At 36.4% G+C, this 25,873-nt stretch overlaps 2 protein-coding genes across 2 annotated transcripts; both read right to left on the bottom strand.

Annotated features, from left to right (window-relative positions):
• Positions 1-1,334: 1,334 nt before the first annotated feature.
• On the bottom strand, positions 1,335-3,640 carry LOC108275963 (guanylin). The gene is made up of 3 exons (XM_017487152.3): positions 3,501-3,640; positions 2,642-2,834; positions 1,335-1,763 (listed from the first exon to the last, which is right to left on the bottom strand). The coding sequence occupies exons 1-3, from the start codon at positions 3,567-3,569 to the stop codon at positions 1,699-1,701; spliced, it is 327 nt and encodes a 108-aa protein (XP_017342641.1). The 5' UTR covers positions 3,570-3,640; the 3' UTR covers positions 1,335-1,698.
• Positions 3,641-7,908: 4,268 nt separating this feature from the next.
• On the bottom strand, positions 7,909-15,324 carry lactbl1a (lactamase, beta-like 1a). Its single transcript, XM_053686498.1, has 6 exons — positions 15,219-15,324; positions 14,018-14,127; positions 10,687-10,844; positions 10,213-10,424; positions 9,403-9,508; positions 7,909-8,884 (listed from the first exon to the last, which is right to left on the bottom strand). Exons 1-6 carry the CDS (start codon positions 15,322-15,324, stop codon positions 7,909-7,911), a joined length of 1,668 nt encoding a protein of 555 aa, XP_053542473.1.
• Between the last annotated feature and the right edge of the window lie 10,549 nt (positions 15,325-25,873).

Here is a 25,873-nt window from a genome sequence, read left to right as displayed (position 1 = left end):
ACGAAGTGTCGCAGCTCCAGTAGGACGAGCCTGAGACCACAGTGAGCGGACTGTCTGACAGTATCGGTAAGTTACCCAGTTTCCTTTCAGCATCACACACACTTCATTTCGTACAAGACTGGCATAAAGTTGGATTGACGTTGGACGTTCGATATTCGCAAATTAAGGGACCATCCCTAAAGTTACATACGACACTGGTATACACGTTTCTAACTTTAATAGCAAGGGAATGACTTACAGTCATAAAACCAACTGTAAAGTATTCATCTATAACTCATACCTTTTAGATTTTTTATATTTAATAAAATGAATTATGAAATCATATACAAAAGTTGCCATGTATTTCACTACCGAGAGGGCTCATACACAAATTATACCATAATTTAAAGAGAATGACTTACAATCACAAAGCCAACTGTGAAGTGTTTCAGATTTTTAATATTTAACCCTACAGTGCATGAACTGAAAAACCTACGCAAACTGACATTTTTGGTAACTGAGCACAATTTTTTAAAAACTGTATAGGGAATTGTGTACAGTTTAATTTATTTATGTATGTTTAGACAGATTGTGGATGGGAGCCAAAGGAATTTAATATTTGCAAATCTCATAAACCCATATTTTAATCACAATAGAACATAAACTGAGGAAATGTACCATTTTAAGGGAATAATAAGGTAATTTTTAAATTTGATGGCAGTAACACATCTAAAAAAAAGTTGGAACAGGGCCATGTTACCACTGTGTAGCATCCTGTCTTCTTTTAACAACAGCCCGTATACGTCTGGGAACTAAGGAGACCAGTTGCTGGAGTTGTGGGAGAGGAAGGTTGTCCCATTCGAGTCTAATACAGGATTCTAATTGCTCAACAGTCCTGCATCTTCTTTGTTATATTATTAGACTATATTTATTATTAGACATATAGACTTACCCACTACAATATTATGGGCTAATTTGTGTAGATTTGTGATGTATAATCTAAATTAAGTCCATTTTAGTTCCAGATTGTAACAGTAGAAAATGTGGAAAGGGTAAAGGGATTGGGGGTGATACTTATGCAAGGCAGGGCCTGTAATATACAGGATCTTATTTTTCCTAATTACCATCACTTTAATTTCAGATTCATCGAAAGTATTTAGGTAGTGAAGGATCGTAAGTGCTAGGCTCTTTAACATATATTCAATCTGTGCTGAAATGTTTATTTCATGATCAAGATGTTGGATTTGTCTTTTCACACTAATGCACTATTTTTTGACAAAGAACAGCATGTTGTATCTAAACGTTTCACACTTATATTCCCACATTTTCAAATGCTCTGACATAGAATACCAATGATCAATGACCATCAGTGAGATTTATTTATTATATTTAATTTCATTTTGGGATTGTACTATATTATGGGATTACAAGTGTTGGTATCAAATCAGAATAAATGCTTATAGTATAATACATATAGAAAACAGGAAACAATTAATATATAAATTCTACCACAAAGAGTTAGTTCTTAAAGCTATCGTAACAGAGTTTTAATAGAGATGAATTTGAAGCTTCTTTTAAATGGTGATTGTACATAAAAAATGATTACAACACAAAGACAGATTACATACAGGTATGCATTATGAATTTGTCAAACTAATAAAAGAGTGAGAGATAGAGAAATCTTCAATCATGAAGAACCAGTATTGTACTGAGTCATGTTCAGCAACCAGTGCAAGCCGCAAATGAACAGAGCTCACATACATCGCTATTCCTGGAGAGAAGTGCTGCAGGAAACAAAAAAGAAATGTCTTTTCAGTACACACTAGTAATTTCAGAGGATAGAAACATTATCGGTAAGTACTCCAATCTACTATAAACATCAAATCAACTTTCATTGGCTTTCAACATAACTATCGCTCCTTCACATCACACTCCTCCACCCTGTGATTTATCATATATACTCACCAGCCACTTTAATAGGAACACCTGTATAACCGCTCATTCATGCAATTCAGTATCCAGTCAGCCACTCATGTAGCAGCAACACAATGCATAAAATCATACAGATACAAGTGAAGAGTTTCAGTTAATGTTTTCACCAAACATCAGAATGGGGACAAAATGTGAACTTAGTGACTTTGATCATGGTACGGTTGTTGGTGCCAGACAGGCTGGTTTGAGTGTTTCAGAAATTGCTGATCCCCTGAGATTTTCACAAACAAAAGTAGAATTTATTTAGGATGGTGCTGAAAATAAAAAATAAATAAAAAGACAGAAACTGGACAGATGAAGATTGGAAAAACACTGCCTGGTCTTTTCCCACTCTGGTCTGTGCCCATTTGGATTCCTACCAAATGTAGTCTTCTGTTGTTAAAGCCCATCTGCCTCAAGAATTGATGTAGTTTGCATTCTGAGATGCTTTTCTGCTTACCAAAGTTGTAAAAACTGGGTTATGTGCATCACCATAGCTTTTCTGTCAGCTTAAAACAGTCTGACCATTCTCATGATTGGCTGATTGGATTAATCCATAAATGACCAGGTATACAGGTGTTCCTATTAAAGTGGCCAGTGAGTATATATATATATACCTATATTTTTGCAACTAGTTTTTTTGTATTTTAAATGTCTCCTATTCTATCATATTCTATTGTGCATTGCTTACCAAGTCTGGAGAAATGAACTTGTGCATTTTTGCTTTGGCACAGAGGCTGAAATTCCTTAGGAAGGAGTGGGTTTTCACACACTTTCACAGAGCTGAACACACTTAAGCGATTCGTTGGTTTAGTCGACTCTCCATTAGCCAGGATGTCCCAAAGCTTTTTCACTGATTCAAGTGAGAAAGAAAATTCTCCTTCCTGAATAAAAATTAAATGAAAGAGTCGATTCTACTGGTATAACAAGAGCACTCTGTCACCAAATTGCAAAATATGTTTAAAATTAACACTGTTTTGCTAAACATGGTAAAATGAACACATGCTGTAATTTAAATACAGTATTACAGACACTGGAGTCAGGCACCACATATATAGGTCCATAATATTTGCCATTTTGTTGTGCAATGTGTACGTTTGAAACCGCCTCTAATAAGGAAATATTCTGAAACTAGATTTATATTTCTTTTCATAAGAGTGTAATATATCTGCCAAACATAAAGAAATTCTACTTAAATAGCTTAAAACAACTTGCTTTTATATTGTTAGGCACTGTTATTTCTATCATTTTTCTTGCAAGCACATTCTCATGCTCTGTGAGTTAGTACATTTATTATTCTACTATTATCTATTATTAATTCTATATTGTATTATCTGTGAAATGGTAAATTACCATTTGAGGATAGTAATTTAACAGTGCTAGCTCAGTCACCATAGTATTTTGAGTTCAAATCCCTGCCACAGCGCAACTGTTCTGCCATTAAATGAGATCCTGACCCTTCAACTGCTCAGCTTTATGGCTGCACTGGATTCTGTCTCACTTGTTAAGAGCATCTGCAGAATAATACATATAAAGGTTAATACACTTACATGAACAATCACAGCATCTGAGATTAGGCCAATGGCCAAAATCAGTAGAACGACTGGCAAGACCTTCATCTTCAGCTGAGCTCTGGGCTATATGTACTGTCTTCTGAACTTTCTGTACTCCGTGCCTTTCCTTTTAAAACATAACTTCAAAGACCATTCGAGCACTTTATCATCTCCACCCTGTGTTTATGTTGGTTAATAAACTGCAGCTTGATTGGCATGGAGATGAAAACCTCATTTTATTGTTCTGCGTAACAGTACAAAGACAAACAATTCAGCACAGCTGTATTTCAAGAAATTTCAGTGAGAAAACATGGACACATGATTTTTTTCTAAAGCATTTGTGTAGAAGAACCTTTTTTAAAAAAAAATTATATACATTTACTCTGGTGTAGCTAGATGTACATTTGATTTGCAGATTATTTTTTTTATAAACCAGGTATTATTTATGGTCAAATTTCATAGTCACACTTTTATAGTTATGTACATTTTTATTTCATAAATTTTATTCCTATTACTTCCATATTGATCGTTTGGTGTTGTTTGATGTATTTCCAAATTTTGTTGGAAATGAAATTTATACTTTTTTCTTTTTATCATTCTTAGTCTTGTTATGATGTACATTATTATTATTATCCATCCATCCATCCATCTTCTACCGCTTACTCCTTCTATTATTATTATTATTATTATTATTATTATTATTATTATTATTATTATTCTCTTCTTCATTTTGTATTCAAAGTGTGAAAATCTGTGTGCTCATCTGTATTATTCTTAATCTTATTTTTATTCTTATTACCAATGATTTTCTGGATGTCTTGGTCATGGACAGTTTGCAGTCCGTGCTCGTCAGTAGGTTGTAAGCACATAATATACTTTCATGTAAGTATAGATACTGCTGAGAAAGATTTGAGTTTTCCCCCAGACCCTGCTGTACACATGCTACAGGTATGATACTTGTGTGTGTCTTCATGTGTAATTCCCTGTTTCACCCTGATGTTTACTTGTTCTTTAATAACAAAGATAACTAATGTAAACTCTGATAACCTTGATAAATAATTTGGTTTTCTATCAGCAGAGTATTAGCGTTGCACATTAAAGCTTAAAATAGGCTAATGATGGTGGCAGAATGTTAATGATCATTCTGATTCTGATTAATGATTTATTTTTGTTAATGCAGTATGAATGAATATGAATTTTTTATGGTGCATTTCACTGGGTTCCCACAGGACATGCTGTTTCAACACTACACTTTAGTTATTTCATTCAGGACTCTTGCAAAGCATCAGTTCCTGAAGGGTTTTTTTCTCCCCCTTTCAGTGAGACTTGAGTTTGCACATGGTGATTCCTACACTATTTGTAATTAAAGAAAATAATTGCAACCAAATATCTGGCTATCAAAATATATGGAGCATGCATAGAAATGAGAGCGAAAGAGCGCACCCCTTTATGTCAGTGTAAACATGAAGAATGCACCTCCATTGCATAGTAGAGCTACAAAACAAAGTTCATTTATTTGAATTTGTTAAGGCATGGAAAATTCAAGCAGGCTCAAACTCTAAGCTTGTTGCTGTTATAGAATATATTGACAAAGCATAATCTGTGTAACTACTATTTTGATATGTTTTACTGCACAGCAGGTGTTTCTTTTTAGAAGCATAATATAAAACCATAAAACACTTTTTAATCGGATTACATTCTAAGTTTGTAAATTGAGTTAGAAGAACCTTGTGTTTGTCTAAAGCAGCCTTACTCTATGGCAATAAATTAGCAATTAGACATTCACCAGAACTGTGTATCCAAACAAAGCCCTTTAAGCTTGCAAACCTGTGTCAAAATAACAGATAAGACTTCCAGGAGGAAGGGTACCAGGCTGGGACTATAGCCAGAAAATAATTAAGGTATATGGGTGAATTATGGGACAAAGTAAAACCCCTGTCCCGATAAAACATTTAAGAAAATACAACTGACAATGCATATGCCACAAATGTAAGTTATGATATGGATATGAATAATTAATTAAGGCAATGGAGATAGGTTCGTTTCTAGAAAGAAAAGGCGAATGCCCAGCCTAGGGATAATTTTACTGCTTCAGAAAAGTATAAAAAGACATGTTTTGTGTATAATTCAGACTTTCTGCAGACTGTCTCACTTTATTGTTTCAATAAAGTTTGATTACTTTTTGACATCTACAAACCCTCTGTCTCTAAAGTTTTTTGTAAGGCTGGAAAGATTGTTTACCATGACTGACAAAGGTCAGCAGTTAATGAGATCAAGAATACAGCAATCACAAGACCTAAAGCAGACAACGCTGACTTTTCACACAGCTAGTGAAGCACTTAACCACTTGTGACACTGTAAATTATAATGAGGGAACACTTGTAAAACTTGCATTAAATCTCTTTGTTGATTTCTTCATTAAAAAAGGAAGGGGCAGAAACCTTTGCACATAACTGAACTTAAACAAATAAAAATGTATGTTTAGTTTGTAATTTGTCACGAATTAACAATACCTGTATGAAAGTATAGTTTTTCAAATGTGTGTAGTTTTTCAGTAGTGAGCAGACTGTGTAATCATTTATAATTTATAAAGATAATTTATAATTTAAATTATAAATTATATACAATATAAAATAAATAAAATATATTAGTCTTATATATGGGGGGAAAAAAATTAACAGTTTTAAGGGTGAATTCTTGAACAATTTCCAACCTAAACTTTGTTACAGAATGGAAAATTTCAGTCATGTCATGCCAGTCCAGCTTGTACAGCAATATCATTAAGACACTTAGAATTCATCTTACAATACAGACATTCAGTATAAAATTCTTTTAATTATGTGCTGTTGAATCCTCGATTCTGATTGGTCAGAAGGAGCGGATTAATTTTATAACAGCACCTTAGTGCCACCTGTAACACAAAGCATAGGTTTATAATAATTTACACATTTGCCTGTTCCCACCCACTAGCATACAATCATCAGTGCCAGAGGCCAGCACGGGTTCAAATCCAGGGATTTGATGGGTCTTTGAGCTCTGTAAACCAACACCCTCACCACTACAGTAGGCCACCAGCCCATCCCCTGTCACATGCCAGCTATCAATCAGGATGTCCTCTGAGACAAGTAATGCCAGCCACTCACCTCTTTGAACAGTAGCTCATGCTCATATCACAGGTCACACTTGGAGGGAAGTGCCAACTGCCCTCTTCCACATACATCAAGTCACGTCAAGTCAAGTCTAGTGGCTTTATTGTCATTTCAACCAAATACAGCCAGTACAGTACACAGTGAAATGTAACAACATTCCTCCAAGACCATGGTGCCACATAAAACAACACACTAACCACATGAGATGACCTAGAACTAAATAAAACCTACACATTTCTACATAAAGTGCACGTGCAAACATGTACAAACCACACAAGACAGTACAGTAACTATTAAAACAGGACAATAGGCACAGTAAGTGACAGTGTAGTGCCGACCAGTACGCAGTTCTAGTGTGGAAGTGTCCGATATAACAAAAGAATAATGATATAATAAAAATGCTGTGAATGTAAACATAAGTAAACAAAAGTGCGACCCACTTTTAAGAATGACATTGTTGTGCAACCCTTCTCAGAAAGTAGAGATGCCGCTGGGCTTTCTTGGTTATGGAGCTGGTGTTGAGGGACCAGGTGCGGTTCTTCACCAGATGAACACCAAGGAATTTGGTGCTCTTGATGATCTCCACGGAGGAGCAGTCAGTGTTTAATGGAGAGTTCGATGTTCAGAGCCCCATGCTCTCTTCAAGTCAACAACCATCTCTTTTGTTTTGTCCATGCTCAGAGACAGGTTGTTGGCTCTCCATTAGCTGCTGCACCTCCTCTCTTTATTCTGACTTGTCATTATTGCTGATGAGACCCACCACAGTCATGTCATTGGCAAACTTGATGAAGTGATTGGAGCTGTGCATTGCTGCACAGTCGTGAGTCAGCAGAGTGAACAGAAGTGGACTGAGCGCACAGTGTGGTAGTGCTGGAGATGCAGCTTCCGATCCGGACTGACTGAGGTCTCCCAGTCATGAACTCAGAGACAGCCATTACTGGTTGCTATTACTCTGATTGACAAGGGGGATAGAACATACCATCCCTTCCATTGAGTGTGCATGACCAATTTTGCTCCCTTGGACGCCATAGGTGGCTGTAGCACTGTCAGTAACCAAACTTGCAACGTTCCGATAATGGGCAAACGCTTTTGTGTTCCACCAATGGGAGCCCCCCAAAGTTTTCTTCCTTACATAATATTCATTCACTCATGTACCAAGTTAGTTTGCACAAAAAAAAACAACAAAAAAAATCCACTTCCCAATTAAGAAAAGAATAGAAATTATTTATTATTAGTTTCTTTTTTTGAGTATCACCTCAGTTGAAAATTGGTCTGCGTGATATTCGCATCACATTGTAAATGTTCAGGCCTGGTACATCAAATCCAGGTGCAAGGCCATTCTCATTGAATATGTAAAAGTTAAACAGCTGCCTATCCTGAGACTCCATTGCAACAGAAGTGTTCCTGATCCTCAGCTGACATGGATACTCCTTCTCAAACACCACCTTGAACACCCGCTCCTCTAAATAACTCAGCCTCCAAGCGCTATAATCCAAAGGAACCATTTCATCCACAGGTGGCCCAAACTGCTGCATTGACAATATGCCATCTGAGCCTGCTTTGATTTCATAGAAGGTCATGTTACTGTAGGTGAAGAGGCCCATATAGGGTGCTGGATCAGGAGGAGGTATGAGGACATGAGGTGCATCTCTGAAAGCCTGCTCCATAGCAGGGATGAGATAACTGTAGGATTTGGTTACAAGATCTTCATTAGCAGGCTTAGTCCCAGCCATCAGAATGACCAACCCCAGCTTAAGGTGTGGCACAAGTGAGAGCACAGCCGAATACCCATCCAGATCTCCATCTTTACGGATAATCTCATATTCCAGTTGTTTGTACACTTCCCAAGGAGTGCCTGTTTGGCTTGAGAAGTAGCTGGTGTCACAGTGGAAAATTGGTGTCAGCATGGTTTTCAACGTGTCCTCCTGGAGGACTCGATGGTTATATGCCCCCAGGAGAACCATCATCAGTTTGGCCATGTCCGCCGTAGTGGAGTACATCTGTCCCGAGGGTCGGTACCAACCAAGGTCATAGAGAGGCGTGCGCTGGCCACTTGGGTAAACCCCCACTGCCATCTCTCTCTTAATTTTTGCTGTGATTTCAAAGCTAGTGTCCTCCATGCCTAATGGTTGGAGGATATTTTTGGATACCCAGCTCTCGTAATCTGTTCCTGTCACCTTGTCTGCCATGATGTGGGCCAACAGGGAGAAGGCCAGATTACTGTAGTGGCATCTGGGGACAGAGAGAGGGAAGAATACTTGTCTGGGAAAGTCTTTTACATGGCTGTTCAACCTTGCCCCTGGAGATTGATGTCCTAAGGGATTTTGCATCATCCTTAATCTAATCTCAGGCACTTGATCTAGTTAATATAACCTATTCTGGCATTTATCTAGCATTTATTTACAAATTCACTAGTCATTATGTCTCTTGTGCCCAGATATATTTGTTAGGCAGCTGAAGCAAGGCAATTTTACTTATTAGATCAACAAATGTCTGCATTAAAATATAAACAAATGCCTACCAATTCAAGACCTGGGACACTTGCACATCACACATCTTTGTGTTTCATTTAGTTTGTGCTTGCACATGGCAGAATCATCCTACCAGATAATGAGCAAATGCTTTTAAAGCTGATATTGAGCCCTTCATGAGCTGTGTTAAAGCACAAAAAAATGTGCAGTACATATTGTCCCCAGATTTGGGGCTCAAAGCATACATACAATTAGTTATCTTACAATTAGTTATCTTACTTTGTTCCAGGGTCTGCCACAAGGATATCATCTTGCAGTAAATCAATTGCCTCATGAGTCTGGCCATTCCAGAGTAGACTGGTCCCTCTAAGTCGCCTGGGTAATCCTGCAGTCAATAATATTACATTTTGTTAGACAATAATCAGATTGACAATAGATTGACAAAATGATCTAATTATTACTATTACTGAATGAGCAATAATTTTAAAAAATTATGTAGATAAAGCTGGAAATTAATACAAACAGCATGCTGCATCTAGTCTGGAGTGTCTTTATTCCATTATTTCCTGGCAACAGTTCAAAATACTCTTATCAAATAGTCATTTAAGGATAATGTAAGTTCAATGCTGACTCACAGGCTGAACCAGTCTGCGCTGATCAATGTTCTGAATTGCATTCACAGGTCAAATTGTGTATTACAGCAACCAAGGTATTTACCAATTTACCAAATGCTAGACTCAGCATATTTATAATTACAGTAAGTAATTACACACTTGAATAATGTCAACAAGGTCACAAAATATTTTGTGTTTAGTGCAAATTCTGACTGAAGTTTTATGATCAGTGCAAGTATATAATACTTATATAATACTTATTATAATACATAGATACTCAATCTCCTTCTTTGTAGACTTATCCACTTTATTCTTAAAATACTTTATATTTTATATTTTGTACTTTATACTTATTTTCAACTAACATGCCCAGTTCAACAAATCAGTTAATTATCAATCTAAATTACATAGGTTAAGACAAAAACTAGAAGTAAACATGACAGTGATCTGGCCTTCCATATCTAGATCTGAGTACCTGATAGCTGACTGGCCATCCTTCTGAGAGTGATAGAGGAATGGAATTGTGTTTTCCCATTTCTTTTAAATGCTGCCCCATTTCCCAGAGGGTTCTTTATGGTGAAGTTCTTTACATACTTCTCTAGATTGTCATCCAAAGAGTTCACTTTACCATCCTCCCACAACTTATATAACATAAGAGTAGGGAAGATCTTAGATAAAGTGGCAATTCTGGTGTTAAAAAAAAAAAAAGAAAAAAAAGGGAATTAGTGGGATTTTTCTATAACCATAATCTACAATCTCAATGAGATATGCTGAATATTATGTATATTCTAGAGATAATGGTATTTCAAAAGTCACTGGGTTGGCTACATGTGATAGGTCATTATCTTGGATATACGTAGATACGTATGTATGAGATGAACAGCAAGAGACATACAAATATGCAAAGCCACTGTATATAAAGAGAGACTGTAGTCTGTCATTTCCTTACCTATAGACTGTGTATTCGTTTGGTGGTGAAGATTTTGGGTCACTCCCATTTCTTCTGCCAAAGTTCCCATTCCACAGCACAGAGTCATTATAGATGACAATGCATGAAATTGTTGGCAGTGCTGTTACATCAATGCTGGTCCTCAATAGAGAATCCACCTAAAAACGTTTTCCTGTTACAGTCATTCACCCAACTGACAGATTATTAGGTACACCTTACTTGTATCTACAATTTTTGGCCATTTAATCAAATTTACTTAATAGCACTATGTAGATATACAGTATGGGTGATTATATGATTGGGCTGCTATTTATGTAACACTTACAAACATTTGATCTAATTTTTTTTAACATTGAACCTAATAGTAAAAGGTGCATTTAACTATTTAAAAAATATTTAAATATGTTATATTTATTTATGTTAAACCATCTCAGGTAATAATATCTTTTTTTTTATTTAAAAAAAAAAGAAAAGATTTCTTTCTTGTCACTGCAGCTTGCTCTTATATGAGTAACAGGGTTAAAAGTAACAGGGTTACTTAACATAAAATTATCAAATAGACAAAATGTGGCTAACTTGCATCCATACTAATGACATGAACACATTAAGGACATTCCAATAATTTACTTAAAATATGGTTTATTACTATATTATATAATGATAATTATATAAATAAATAAACAAAAATAAATAAATAAATACATAATAATAAATACATAATAATAATAATAATAATAATAATAACAATAATAATAATAATTATTATTTACGTTAAATCTTTAATTTGGGTAACATCTTTGCACTGTCAAAGTGACCCTGTCAGTCAGTATCACTGAAAAAATATAGAAAAGAATTTTCTTCCCATGATCTACAGGAAATTGAAATGATGATTAACTTTTTGTACGGTATGAGATTTGTGGAATGTTCCATATATTTCATAGAAGTGGTTGTGTTCAGGTAATATGGTTGTGTGAATGTTGTGGGAACTAAAATGTACATTTTTCATATGCTATAATGGACTAATAGAAAAGGATGTTTCAAGCATGAGCTGTTAAATGGATTTACACATTAATGAAAAGAAAAAGATTTTTTGAAGTACTTTAATAATTAGATTTCAATGTGAAGTATAGCTGTAGTGGCTTGGGTGGCAAAAATGCTTTTTTGTAAGTGTTGTAGAGGTTTTTATTATTGTTTTAAGTAAATTTCCACATATGCTTTTATGAAGGACATTTTATATATATTTAAAATGTATTTTAATTTTACTTTGCATGCACCTTGGTAAATGTAATAGCAGTGAGACACAAATGGCACCCCAATCGTAGGATCACCAATCCAGATTTTGACTGTATTGCTACTGTCTGGGATTGTGCACAGTGTAAAAACAGCAACACACGAAACAACAAAACATACAGACTAAGACTACGGAGGGCAAAGTAACAGACACCAACAGCAACAGAAGCTTGACAAAAAGGCACAGAAAAACTAGAACTTATATGGGGTGCTTATTAACATGAGCAGGTGTGAGAGATCAGTGGAACATGCGACATAGTCATGTGATGTGTTGAGGCTGATCGGTAATGTAATTCAATGCCAATTTTGGCATAACCATGACAGAAATCCCCCCCCCCCCCCCCATTTATGAGCCACTTCAAGAGGGGGTTCTTGAGTGCAAGACAAGACATCCCCCAGCTGATCAGGGTTCTTAGGAGCACCACCCACTGCAGAGCTGACAGGAGACATGATACCCCTAACCAGGCACCAATGTGGAGCAATCTGCTCACCCAAGGGGGGGGCGCAACATCCAAGGCAGAGCACAAATGTAGAGCAACGGCCACCGTGAAGCCCAAGGTGGAGCCAGAGGGGGCACACTGCAAAACAAGGGAGAGGAGCGATGTCCTCAGTGGAGCAGAAAAGCAGAGTAACCTCCTCAGTGGAGTAGGGAGGCAGAGCGATGTCCTCAGCAGAACAGGGAGGTGGAGCGTGGTCCAAAGAAAAGCCGGGTGGCATAGCAACATCTAAGGTGGAGCAGGGAGACAGAGAAATGCCCTTTGCAGGGCTGAGGGGCTAGGGGATGTCCTCGGAGGAGCAAGGAGGTACAGCAACGTCCACAGCAGAGAAAGGATGAGAGCGATGTCCGAAGTGGGGCAAGGAGGGTGGGGGATGGTTTTAGTTGGGTTGGTAGCCCCCTCCTCAAATTTTTTTTTGAAGGGGTGCATGGTGTCGGGCCACTCCTGAGTGGCTCTGAACCAACTTCCTTTCCACTGTTGCTTCCACAGCAGGAAGTTCTTTTCTAGGAGTTCTTCCTGGACAAAAAATCAGCTGATCATAGGACCACCACTGACCAGATTATTTAGTTATTTAGTTATTCTCAGCTCATCAGTGACAGTTATATGGTAGTGTATGTGGCGCTGGTATGATGCAGAGCAGTGTTTCTGTATTTCTAATCCTGGACTTTCCACCAACAGAACACAGCATGTCCAGGCTTCAGTATTAACAAGTCTACTTGTTTTTGAGTTAGTGAGATTTTGATTAAACCCATTATATTCAAGTGGTCAGTCAAACAGAACTATAAGAACTCATAATTAAAAAATAAAATGTCATAATTACAACAATTTGATAATGGTGAGATGTGATTTCCAACAATATAATAACATTTTAAAAATCATGGACCCGTGGGTATCCCCAGACTTCACTTTTCATGTTTGTATACTAGATCCATTGAACTAGTATATAAACACGCAAAGAACATGAATCCTTTGAGAAGTCTTGCCAAACATTACAGCTGTGTAATTTCTGAGCCTTGTTATTCTCCAGATCATTTATGCTGTTTGAACCTTTCTTTTTTGGTTTGCCCTGTCATTTCCTGTGTCCTGACTACAGCCTGGTTACTGGCTGTAATTTTGTTTTTGTATTTATGGATTTTGTATTAAAATGGCTTTGTACATGGATCCTAAATCAGATAACTTATATCCTACATTCCTGATTTAAAGGGTATGATCTTGAACCTAATAAGTAATTTATGAGATGACATTTAAATAGGTAAGAATCAGAAGACTATGAAGCAAAGCACAAACATGAGCACAAGCTGATAACCTGCAGTGGTCCTATGGTGGATGTGGAAAAGGAAGGTTGGTTTGTGAATACTAATGAACTACAGGTTGTAATTGTATGCCTACAAAGTGCAGCTATGGTGTCCTATTATATTAATGATATTGTATTGGGGTTAAATAAACAAAATAGATCACACATGACACACTATGACAAAGTACAGTGAAGCATATTATTGATCCAGGTCATACATTATGACTTCTTTTTTTATAGCTGGACCAACCTTTTCTAGTGCATCCATTAGGGCAGGTATGGGATGCTTCAGTGGCACAGGCTCTGGGAAACGTGGGCACAATTTATCTTCTTTCACCTCTTGGACTTTAATTTCAGCCACTAAAACAGTGAAAAAATTCAGGACCAAGTCATGCTATACTTCTGCAATGTTGATAGGTAAAACAAGAACTATATGATGTAAGGACAAATTTACAAATACATTTAAATTAATGTAATTGTTATATTACATTATCGTTTCTATAGTATCAACTCATTCACAGAGACTTTTATGGTGGATGTTCCATAATATCTACAGCTAATTAAACCATTTAAACATCTTTTAACAAAGAAAACCATCTAATCCTTAATGCTGTGAAGCTTTCTGTAAAGAAACATTTACACTGAATAACATTTGTGGAAGAAGTCGCCATAATATATAACCGTAATATATAATTTATGGAAGGAGTCCCCTGTGTCAGTGCTTTCTATCAGTTAGTCCATTTTCTGTCCTGTTTACTATTAAATGTAACTACAAATGTTTAAAAAGTAGGACGATCCTTAATTAATATAAAAATATATATATATTGTTGTCTGACAATGCTGTGGTGTGGTATAATGATCTTTCTTTTCTTTTTTTTAACTTATGGATGTGCAGTTATAGGAAAATAATCACTATTTTTCAGGGTGGTAATGACCCTCGTACCACCTTATCATTGGTCAGTTTCCTATAACAGCATGCCATGTCATGATTTAATCCTTAAATTTATGGATTACAGACCATACTTTTATTCTATTGGTTAAGATTACAGAAAATGACAGTTATTCTAAAATGATATCTAGCACTGAAATGCAAACTGGACTTTCGGTCACATTAGTCACCCTGGGCTATTATCATAAAATATTCATATGCATTTGCAGTTGAATTTAATGCAGTGAAATGAATGTGAAATTGGGTGCATTAGGGTAATGTACTCATTCATTATAGAGTGTTTCAGTTCCTTTGACAGCCCCTCCCCCCAAGTGAATATAGGCTTTACAGTCTGAAGCAATCTGTGAGCCTCTATGTCAAGCTCTGTGTAATCCTCTGGCTTCCCCCCTTACAAACAATCAGTTAAGCATAAGGTGATCAGAAAGCCAAACATTCAAATGGACTTCCAGGCATTAAATGTATTGAAAAGAGCTTTTTCCAAATGCTATTCTGTAATTCTTACCTAGTTTGGCCTTGGGAAGCCTGTACTGCCATATAAAACAGCCAGTCATGATGAGAGAGAGGATGAAGAAGAAGATGATGCCTAGATTAGTCCACTTCAGCTTCATATTGAAGGTTGGATTAGTCTCCACTGGTACAGCAGGTGTGAAAAGTTAAGGAGATCAAGATTATAGTTAGCAATATCTTGTCATGACAGCAAATTTTATCGTGTGATTTTTCAGTGAATGATACTGTTAAATTTAATAGTTTCCAAACTCATTGATACTTTATTTTGTTAATATCATCTGATAATCTGTGTACCTTACCTCAAAGTATGCTTTGCTAAGGCACTCAACGCCAGAGATTCAACCTCATGATGCGGTACTACTCAGGATCTCCTTTCTATGCTGTTGCTCCAGTCAGAAATTTTCAAATGACAAGTAGACTTCAGCTACCAGACAGGAATGAACCGTGGCTACCGTCTGCTCATCAGTCATGTAATCCCAACCTTTGTCTGTCTTCACACTATCCACTCCACGTCATAATCTGGAGATATCCTTGTCTAAGTACACACACTTTTCACTCATAAGGAACTCCTTTATAAAAATGGATTCTGCCCATTCGATTTTATTCCTGCATGGCTTATGTATAAAATATCTGTTTAATACAAGCTGCATTTTACAAGTTAAATTGGTCTTTTGAATCTTAGCTGAACAGTGTAACAAGACAGGCACTGACAAAAATGGGCCCCAAATTGGCAAAATATGAAGCTTTTAATGGTCCTAATAATAAATCATTGGTCAGGAAATTATAGCAAAAATTAAACAAATAGATAAAGTAATTTAGTATGGGATAGATTTTTCCCTTTGATTTCTTTAAATGTTTCTTTAAAAGTCTTGTGGGTAAACTTGCAGAAAGCTTTTTATTTAAAAATATTTATTTCTTTATTTAAAAAATATGTATTTTTTAATTTGTACACCCAGACATGTGTTAGTTTGAATTTTACAAACATTTTGTTTGTGTAAAATTGTGTAAAAGTGTAAAAGACTATACAATAAGTGAATTTCCCTGTTTCTAGCTTTTCCCCAAACAGTTCAGTGCAGCAAAAGTAAATGAGCAAATGGTGGTACGTTTTTACAAATTTTATGACCAATGATTTCTTGTTAAAGGGATCGTTCACCCAAAAATTTTAATTCTGTCATCAATTACTCACCCTCATGTTGTTAAAAACCCATAATACTTTTGTTCATCTTCGGAACACAAATGAAGACATTTTTGAATGAAAGTTTTTTTAATGGAATATTTCTGTCCCTCCATTTACAGTCCATGGAACCAAAAATTTCAAGCTCCAAAAAGTTCATGAAGGCATTGTAAAAAATAACCCATGTGAATCCAGTGGTTTAATCCCAATTTTATGAAACAATACAAATGCTTTGTGTGCACAAAAAAAAATTCAATTAAGTATTTGAAGGGAATTCTCTTATATCATGTACTCTCTTATATTATGAACAGGATTTATTCACAAAAATTTGTGAGTTAAATTTTTCAGATTGGTAATGCTCTACTGGATTCAATGTGTTACAGATATTTCAGAGAAGTGGGCTGAAAAATATCAGCCCAAATGTTGATCAAATCTAGGGGAACTTTCATTCTGGGCTAGAACAAAATGAGCCACAACCTCACTTCCTCCTAACACGTTCTTATGACCATTGGAGGTGCTGCAGTGCTTGGTTCCACAAAAATCCAAAGTAATCTTCCTCAAAATATTTGTTAACAACAAATAATTTGATGGTTCAATTTAGAGTGTAATACTCGCCTAGTGTTCCCAGAATAGGCTCCTGCTCCACCATGACCTTGATCAGAATAAAGCGGTTAATGAAAATGAATAAATGAATCTGATGTGGATGCCAAAAATGAAACCTTATATGGATATATTTTTTTGAAAGACAATGGGTATTTTAGCACTGCTAAGCCCTGCATTGATACGAGCCCATGAGCCCTGGTATTTATTTATTTATTTGTTTATTTATTTATTCAGAATTCTGCTCTAAAAAGTCTAATGTGTTGCAATTCTATAGGGGTTTTTTTTTTTTTTGCGTTTTTACTTATTGCATTAATTGCCATAAGGTGGCTTTTAAGACCATACCAGATTTTACTGAGGCTACTATAATTTTTGCAAAAGGTGGAAAAAGCATGAACTGGAGCATTTGGTTCTCACATATATGTATGTAGCAGGTGGAATGGTATGATTTAGTGTGAGGGCGGTGTTTAGTGGAAAAGCTACAAAGATACTGACTAACATGGCACATCGTGGTGCTTTTTCCCCATATGTGAATATGATAACTCTTTTTTCTCTGTCCCTGAGCAATGAGCTGAGCATGTGTTTATATGGTCACGAGCAGAGCAAAGCAGAGCGCTGTGAGCAAGCTGGAAAGCTGTCAAGTTATTTTGAAAAGTTTTACTTTCCTGTTTAACTATCATGCCAAAGACGCAAGCCTAAATGCTCATGTGCACGCTTAGGGTGTTTTCACACCTAGTTCATTTGAGCCCTCCAAACACTCTCGGAGCGCCCCCCCCAGCAACAACTGTTCTTTCAGGTAGATCTGTTCCCCTTTTCTGTAACTTCCCCTACCTACAATGAAGCATTAAAAGTGTCAAATATGAAATACAATATGTATTCATCCTACACATTATTCACTAGTCACCTACGTATGTAAGTTTAAATGTATACATGTACCTCCTGTTCTCTGAACACAACACTATTATAAAGCTGTCATCTTTAACAGATGGCAGCTTGGATATGACAAAGATGCACAGTGGATTTGAAGAGGTGGAATAATGGCAGCTTGTTCTTTTATTTAATTTTTAGTGTGTGTTTTTGCACAGTAGGGAGTTCCTCTGGAAGCCCTAACATTAATTTCCTGACTAACTATGCTTGAAAAATCACTCTCTATTAGAAGAATTAGGTCATTACATTTGTGTTATGTAATTTTGTTTAATTATAGTTTCATTACATAATCTCATGCACTACTGCCCTGTTTCCAAGTGGTATGCTTTATTTCATGGATATCTGTGTACGTTTGTGATCACTACGCATTCATATGATAATACAGCAAACAGCACAAGAGGGCAGCAGACTTCTGCATACTTTCCTCCTTTAAACTTAAAATACAAGCCTTGTGAAGCTCCTAATGCTGAAGCTTTTATAGATGCAGCATGAAACACAAGGAGTGCCTTACAATGTCAGGCAACAAAATGGTAATCAATACATTTATATTTGCTTAAATAACATTTAAGTAGTTTAACCCAAATAAGTATAAAGTATTGAAAAGAAATAGAAGGCCAAAGCTCAGCATTATACCTTCTGTACATAGCAAAACACATGTTACAGCTTTTGTTATGTAAGGAATGAAACACGATGGGATATGTTGCTATAGGAAAATAATCTACACTGGGGTTGTGTGATGTGGCCAAAGTTGACTATTTTCCTATAGCAACATGTCCTAATGTGTTTTATTTCTCTTATACCACAGCAATTTGGCAAGAATTGCCTTTTTTTTTTATCAGTGAATAATACGTCATACTTTTTTTTTTTAACTGTTTACAGTTACATTTAATGTTGCAGAATGTCTACACTTGTTATAGCGGCTATAAACAGTCATTTCATAGCCCCTCTTTTATTTTCTCTCTTGATGTTAATAATAGAAGAAGTGCCCGCCATGTTACTGAGAAACCATAAAGCACTTTTTTTTTATCCTGAAGACTTTTGCACTGTAGAAAATTTACTGGATGTTACCTTTCTTTGTTAAATAACGCGTTTTTAAATCCATTTATTTATTCTTTATGGAGTGCCTGCCATACAAGTCACTGTCCCAGAGCCTGGTTTTTATAGAAAAGTAATCAACACCTTCTGACCAATCAGTTTTGAGAATTCAACCGCACTGGGTTTAAAATGTTATACTGAACACAAATAGGTGTAATGTATTGAAAGGACATGGAAGGCCAACGCTCAGCAAAGCACATGTTCAAGCATAGACAGTGTTAGCCTTGTACCATCTGTGGCTGTTATAATTAAAAGAATGCTTTGACCAAAATTTCCCATTTTTATATCCTTAGAGCACTGATTCCTTTGTTGTACCCATGTGTGATGAATGAGGTGAGCATCAGAGTTTGCCATTTCCAAATGGATGAAGGGGGCACTAATACATACTTGTCATAGTTATCTTTCTCATTTTTAGTGACTCTATGATTTGTTTTTGTCTCTATCCCTTATTTGTGCTGATGACCCTGGCCCACCTTTAAGACTCTAGGGGTGCTGTGCATTCTTCCATATCAATTGCTATTTCCAGGGTGTTATTCACACAGAGGTATGTCCAGCTCCACATATTAAATTACTCATGAAATAGCTGCATGTCCTCCAGGCATCTCAGCAGTCTTAACAGAAAACTATGCCACGGCCTGGAAATGTCAGCCAGTGCAACCCCATGTCACCTCTTTGTGCAAGGTCAATTTTTCCAATTTACATCAGCAGCAATAGAAGACAAGCCACATCTCACAGTGTGTTAATATCAAAGGCCTGTAGGAGGCAGGTAGAGTTGGATGTCAAGTGGGTTTCTCCTCAGCAAATAAATGTTTATGAGGTGGGAAGTTCAGCCTTTCAGATCTACATGAGAAAGACTTGAAAGTTACTGTGATTCAACCTACCAATAGCAACAAGTGATGCTGATGTGACGTTTGAATTGTTATGAATTTTCAAGCATAAGGACAGACACTCCTGAGCCTTTTCTAATTAGTGGCTTAATCCACAGTCCGGGTTCTTTAAAAACTTCAAAATAGCATGTTTAATCTCACAGATTTTGAAGTTTCAGTTTGGAAACCCACATGTTAATAGAAACAACACAAAATGATTTTTCTAGCTGCCTTTTAAACAAAGTGCATTAATGAACGCATTTCTGGCACTATTTTTTTGTCATTTTGCCTTCCAAATAATAAAGTTTTAAATTGAGAAATCAGTGCTGCACTTTTCACCAAGTTATTCTCTTTTTCTTCTATATATTCCATGAAGCTTTATTATTTATTAATTTCATATAGAAATCAGTGTCAAATGCATTTTTTTTGTTATAAGGGGATAAGAGCTGATTATTTTTCACTATTTCTCATTATTTTATAAACATACAAAACATAATATGATTATAGATTATATTTACAAGTTTCCCAGGCCCTGAAGCAGCAAAGCATCCCCACACCATCACATTTCCACCACCATACTTGACCGTAGGTATGATGTTATTTTTGTGGGATACGGTGTTTGGTTTACGCCAGATGTAACGGGACCCCTGTCTTCCAAACAGTTTCACTTTCAACTCATCAGTCCATAGAACATTCTCCCAAAAGATTTAAGGATCATCAAGGTGTGTTTTCACAAAATTCAGATGAGCTTAAATGTTCTTCTGGGTTATCAGTGGTTTTCACCTTGCCACTCTTCCACGAATGGCATTTTTGCCCAGTGTCTTTCTGATAGTGGAGTCATGAACAGTGACCTTTATTGATGCAAGAGAGTCCTGTAGTTCCTTTGATGTTGTCCTTAGCTCTTTGGTGACTTATTAGATGAGTAGATGCTGAGTTCTTGGAGGAATTTTGGAAGGTTGGCCACTTCTGTGAAGGTTCCCTACTGTGCTGAGTTTTTCCATTTGGAGATAATGGCTCTCACTGAGGTCCTTCGGAGTCCCAGAGCCTTTGAAATAACTTTATAACCTTCCCAGACTGATGTATTTCAATCACCTTCTTCCTCGTCATTTCTGAAATTTCATTTTAAATATATAAAAAATATTATATAAAAATACATTTTCACACAGGCTCGGATGATAATGGATAACGTTTTTGCTTCAATAAATAACATTATCATTTAAAAACTGTATTTTGTGTTTATTCTGGTTGCCTTTGTTCTGTGTTAGATTTTGTTTCGATTTCAGAAACAATTTAGTATGAGATATAAACAAAAAGCAGAAGAAATCAAATACTTTTTCACAGCCCAGCATATATATATATATATATATATATATATATATATATATATATATATATATATATATATATATATATATATATATATAGTGTATTTGCCTCTACTCAAGATAGTTTTGTTGACTTAAATTATTCCTTGGGCCCCTGCCCCCTGTTGGCAGCCTATATAAAAGCATAAACAAACATTTATCTGCTCTGATGGTTACTTATTAAAGTAGACTGCTCAGCACCACCCCCCTGCCATGACATGATTCAACACTGGAGGTTGTTGTTCCCAGGAGCACCTGAGTATAAGAGCTGTGCTGACGTCCAGTCAGTCCACCTCTCCAGTCTCCAGGGCTGACCTGTGAGCACACCAGTGACACAGCACACACACACACACACACACACACACACACACACACACACACACACACACACACACACACACACACACACACACACACACACACACACACACACACATGGGAAAAGAGCAGTCTGTCTCTGAACAAGTCTAATAATTTAATGATTAATTCTAAGAATCATTTAATTCTGTTATGAACCATCTGTATTATCATAGTTATATTATTACAAAAGCAAAATATAAATAAAATAAATAGAAACATGTTGTACATTAATTAATCTGTGTTACATGCCAGAAAAGACCACTTTCTTGGTGCAATCCATGACCCACAAGTCAAGACAGATTAGACCTGATTGGGTTGCTGGTGGCATATGTGACCTACAATCTGTACTGTGCTCACATTAGGGGACAGAAGGGTCGGTGATCTCTCTGGGCAAAGGTTTCCATGGCAACGACCCCATATCTTGTAGTCTGCTGGTTTTCGGCCCTCACTCATCTTGAGGCTGAATTATCCTAGATTCCTTTATGTCAGCTCCATATTCTTCTGCTCTATTTCCTCTTGTCTCTCTATCTTTCTGCCTAGTTTATCTGACCTCTTGCTCATAGCTTTTCATATTGCTTTGGTGTGGCATATATTTATGATGTACTTCTGCATGAGACATCAAACATTTTCCTCCCAATTAAATATCAGCCCCAGCATTACAGAACCTTATAAAATAATATTCTCTAAACATTTTTTGATGAATATAAATCAAACACATTGTCACCCACATGTGTACTTTTTATGTCATCCATATTAGTACTTTTTGCATATGTATATATATATATATATTTTTTTTTTTGAATAGCAGCTTAGAAAAACAAATTGTAAAGCATTTTTGTATGCAGAAATTGTGTGTGTGCATTGAGGCCCATAAAGATTGTCCATAAAGATTTTTCATCCATGACCTTTTCAGGCCCTAACATGCCCAGAGGCTGACTTTGAAATAACACAACTAGACTGAATAAATGTTTCTGGCCTTTGGGTGCTGGCATGGTTAACAAAATGGTCCAAGCCAAGTATTAAGGTCTTCATATCTCAGTGTTCTCCATGTAAAAGCCTCACACATAGGGGTCAAAGACCGTGAGAACAGATACAAAGAAGTAGGCCAATTTTCTTCCTCACATCAGTCCTTTGAGTGATCTGTCAGTCATCTGCAATCCTCGCTGTGATAAGGAGCAAAAGAGGAAGTAATGATGATTTAATGGCTCATTATGCAACAGCAAATTCCCTCCTCTTCCCCGTCAACCAAAATGTTTCTTCTGTACACTCCAGATGGCACTGTTGATGCTAGATCTCAACACAAGCATGAATAGTACTAGTAGTAGTATTCATCAAAGTGTTTAAAAAGTATCACAGTTGCTTCTAATGATTCTACACAAGCTGAAGTTTCTGAAAAAGACATCTTGGTGTAATTCTAGATTCTGGACTGGTTCAATTTTTAAACCGCACATTATTAATATAATTCAATCATCTAAGGAATGTAACACAGGTGCGGCTTTACTTCTGCTTACAAGATGGCAAGAAATTGATCCATATAATTTTGGGGTTTTTTGTTTAACTTGAATTGCTAATAGAAAGTCCTACAATTACAACAAACAAACAAAACTTGTGCAAAATACAGCAGCAAGAATATTAATACCTACTAGAAAATGTGATCATATCAGACCAGTTTAAGCAGCACTGCACTCACTGGCTGCCTGTTTCCTTTAGCACTGTACAATCTTATTAATAGTTTTAAACCTCTTAATGATGTAGGACCTTCATACATCTATTAATACCTACATACAAAATGCCATGTATTTCATATATGAAACTTATTTTATGAAGCATATATGAATTTTTTGTTACGCACCAAACATGTAGTGCACATTAGCAATAACACTTATCAGATTCCTTCTATCATTGACTTTAAACAGATAAGACATGTTTTTAATTTTAGAATTTAACTAGCTTTTATTATGTTCCATACTTTTACTGGCATTTTACCTTTTTATCGTTTTATTTGCTGTACTTTTATTCTACTTTTTACATGCTTTTAATTGTTTGTGAAAAGGACAATGGACATTTCTCCTCCCCACCAGCATGAACTGTTTTACAGAGAAGTAACCCAGCAGTTTCACAGGCCTTATTTTGGGGAGCACGAACTCTGACATTTGGTCACACTTCCAGGTCACTTGATGGTTTACCAATATATAAGCATTTCATGAACATTCAGTCATTGTGAAGCTTTGTTGATATTACCTATTGTGTAAAGTTTGAGCTGTTCATTTAATCTAGCGATTAAATTTCCTTTCCTTGTTTTCTTCGTTTATGTTCTGGGTTATCCTCTGGTCTTTTTGACTCACTCATGGTTGCTTATTAAATTTCTGCACATGGATCCTCATTCGTTGTCCAAGCCTCCCATATTACAGAAGGTTTTGCCTCTACTCATTGATCCAGCAGAAGTGCAGGAAGTGCAAGTAAATATTTTATTCAATCAGAATTGCTCACGATCCCGGGTAGCCACTTTTACCTTACCAACTGTACCTTACCTCAGAGTGCTATGAAGGTTGAGAGAGATGATTGGAGTATATATGGCTACATTCATGAATTATTCATTTAATTGTTGTTGTTGTTGTTGTTGTTTTTTTTAATGTTAATCATTTAGTAAAGAACAAAGAAATTAACATCCTATTGGATGACAGATTACATTGATTATAATATTATTACATTTTAACATAACTGCCACCTTCTATCTTCCTCACCATTGTCTTCTTCCTCATCATGTATCCCCATTTTATCTCATCCATTTCAGTTCTCTGTTTCAGTTTTCTTTTATGACATCTTGCCCTTGCCTGGCTGGGCTGATTCACCAAACATGGGCCGATTCGCCTCTGAACAGTTGATACTTTCACCAAAGATTTTATAGGTACTATGGTATTATGGTGTCAGATCAGGGGTCAGGGTGGGATAGGATACATTTTATGTCACAATTCTGGAGAGGCTTCTGTCAACAGCTAGACTTTCTTTAGGGTATCACTTACAATCAAATGACCAGTAGAGAGACACAATCAGGAAATAGGTTACTGAGATTCTAATGCTCACTCAACCAACAGGTACAGAGATGATATCTGATTTGGGCTGAATATGCACAAAATTAACACATTCATCCACAGGGCTGACTCCATTTCAGTGTGTACAAAGATAACTACAGTATACTGTATATCATACTTTGACTGCCCTATTCCCATGGTTTACTAAATTGTCAAAGGTACCTGCAGTTGAGGAATGGATAAGGAGAAGCGAACAACCCTGGGAATTGGCACAGTATGGCTACAGAGCACCATCAGGTGGTAGAAGCTCCACACAGATTGACGTTGATAATCTACAAGAGATTAGGGGTTAGTAGGTGGTTACAAGGCGCTTAAGGTACTGTGACGAATGAAATTTCCCCTCCCCACCAAAATATTTCAACCGCTGACAATTTTAAATCTGCTTTTCAGAATTTCAGTAAGTATGGAAGATGATAATGAAGATGGTGATAAGATTATATTCAATTTCCAACACTCTCCACTTAAAGACAGATGATCTTCTGCTAAAATGTATAGAATTATATGGTCCATGGTCCTGTAGAATCCAGACTAGCCAAAAGCTGAAGGCAACAGTCAATAGGACCATCTCAGTGGACTGGCTGCTCTTAGGGTCAATACATGGTCAATGATATTTAGGAGAGCATCAATCTTTTTTTTGTGATTTTAGATCATTTATTGAACAAGATCAGACTGTGTATGTTCTTCTACTATCCTCTGATTTGGATTTAATGTTGAATTCGATGAATGAAAGAGAGAATGATGAATGGTATGAAACTTCTCATGCTGAGATTAGTGAGCATGCTAAAGTAATAAATCTTCAGTTCGGTAAATATTCAGTTGCTTAATAAAACAGTGAATTGATTGGAAAAACACAACAACAGCAACAACAACAACAACAACAACAACAACAACAAAACTACTTTTAACTACTACTACTACTAGTGGGCGGCTGTGGCTCAGGTGGTACAGCGGGTTGTCCACTAATCGTAGAGTTGGTCATTCAATTCCTGGCCCACATGACTCCACATGCCGAAGTGTCCGTGGGCAAGACACTGAACCCCGAGTTGCTCCTGATGGCAAGCTAGCGCCTTGCATGGCAGCTCTGCTACCATTGGTGTGTGTGTGTGTGAATGGGTGAATGAGACACAGTGTAGAGTGCTTTGGAACCACTAAGGTTAAAAAAGCACTATACA

Source organism: Ictalurus punctatus, chromosome 15 (genome assembly GCF_001660625.3).
Source record: "Ictalurus punctatus breed USDA103 chromosome 15, Coco_2.0, whole genome shotgun sequence".
NCBI lineage: Eukaryota > Metazoa > Chordata > Actinopteri > Siluriformes > Ictaluridae > Ictalurus > Ictalurus punctatus.
The sequence above is the reverse complement of the archived record's forward strand: the minus strand, read 5'-3'. Positions and strand labels throughout refer to the sequence as shown.

Coding starts and splice junctions, on each gene's coding strand:
- LOC108275963 (XM_017487152.3), bottom strand. CDS start 3,569: ATGAAGGTCTTGCCAGTCGTTCTACTGATTTTGGCCATTGGCCTAATC. Junction 2,835..3,500: donor CAGATGCTGTGATTGTTCAT/GTAAGTGTATTA, acceptor ATTTTTATTCAG/GAAGGAGAATTTTCTTTCTC. Junction 1,764..2,641: donor AGTTCATTTCTCCAGACTTG/GTAAGCAATGCA, acceptor TGTTTCCTGCAG/CACTTCTCTCCAGGAATAGC.
- lactbl1a (XM_053686498.1), bottom strand. CDS start 15,324: ATGAAGCTGAAGTGGACTAATCTAGGCATCATCTTCTTCTTCATCCTC. Junction 14,128..15,218: donor GCTTCCCAAGGCCAAACTAG/GTAAGAATTACA, acceptor TCACTGTTTTAG/TGGCTGAAATTAAAGTCCAA. Junction 10,845..14,017: donor TAATGGATGCACTAGAAAAG/GTTGGTCCAGCT, acceptor AAACGTTTTTAG/GTGGATTCTCTATTGAGGAC.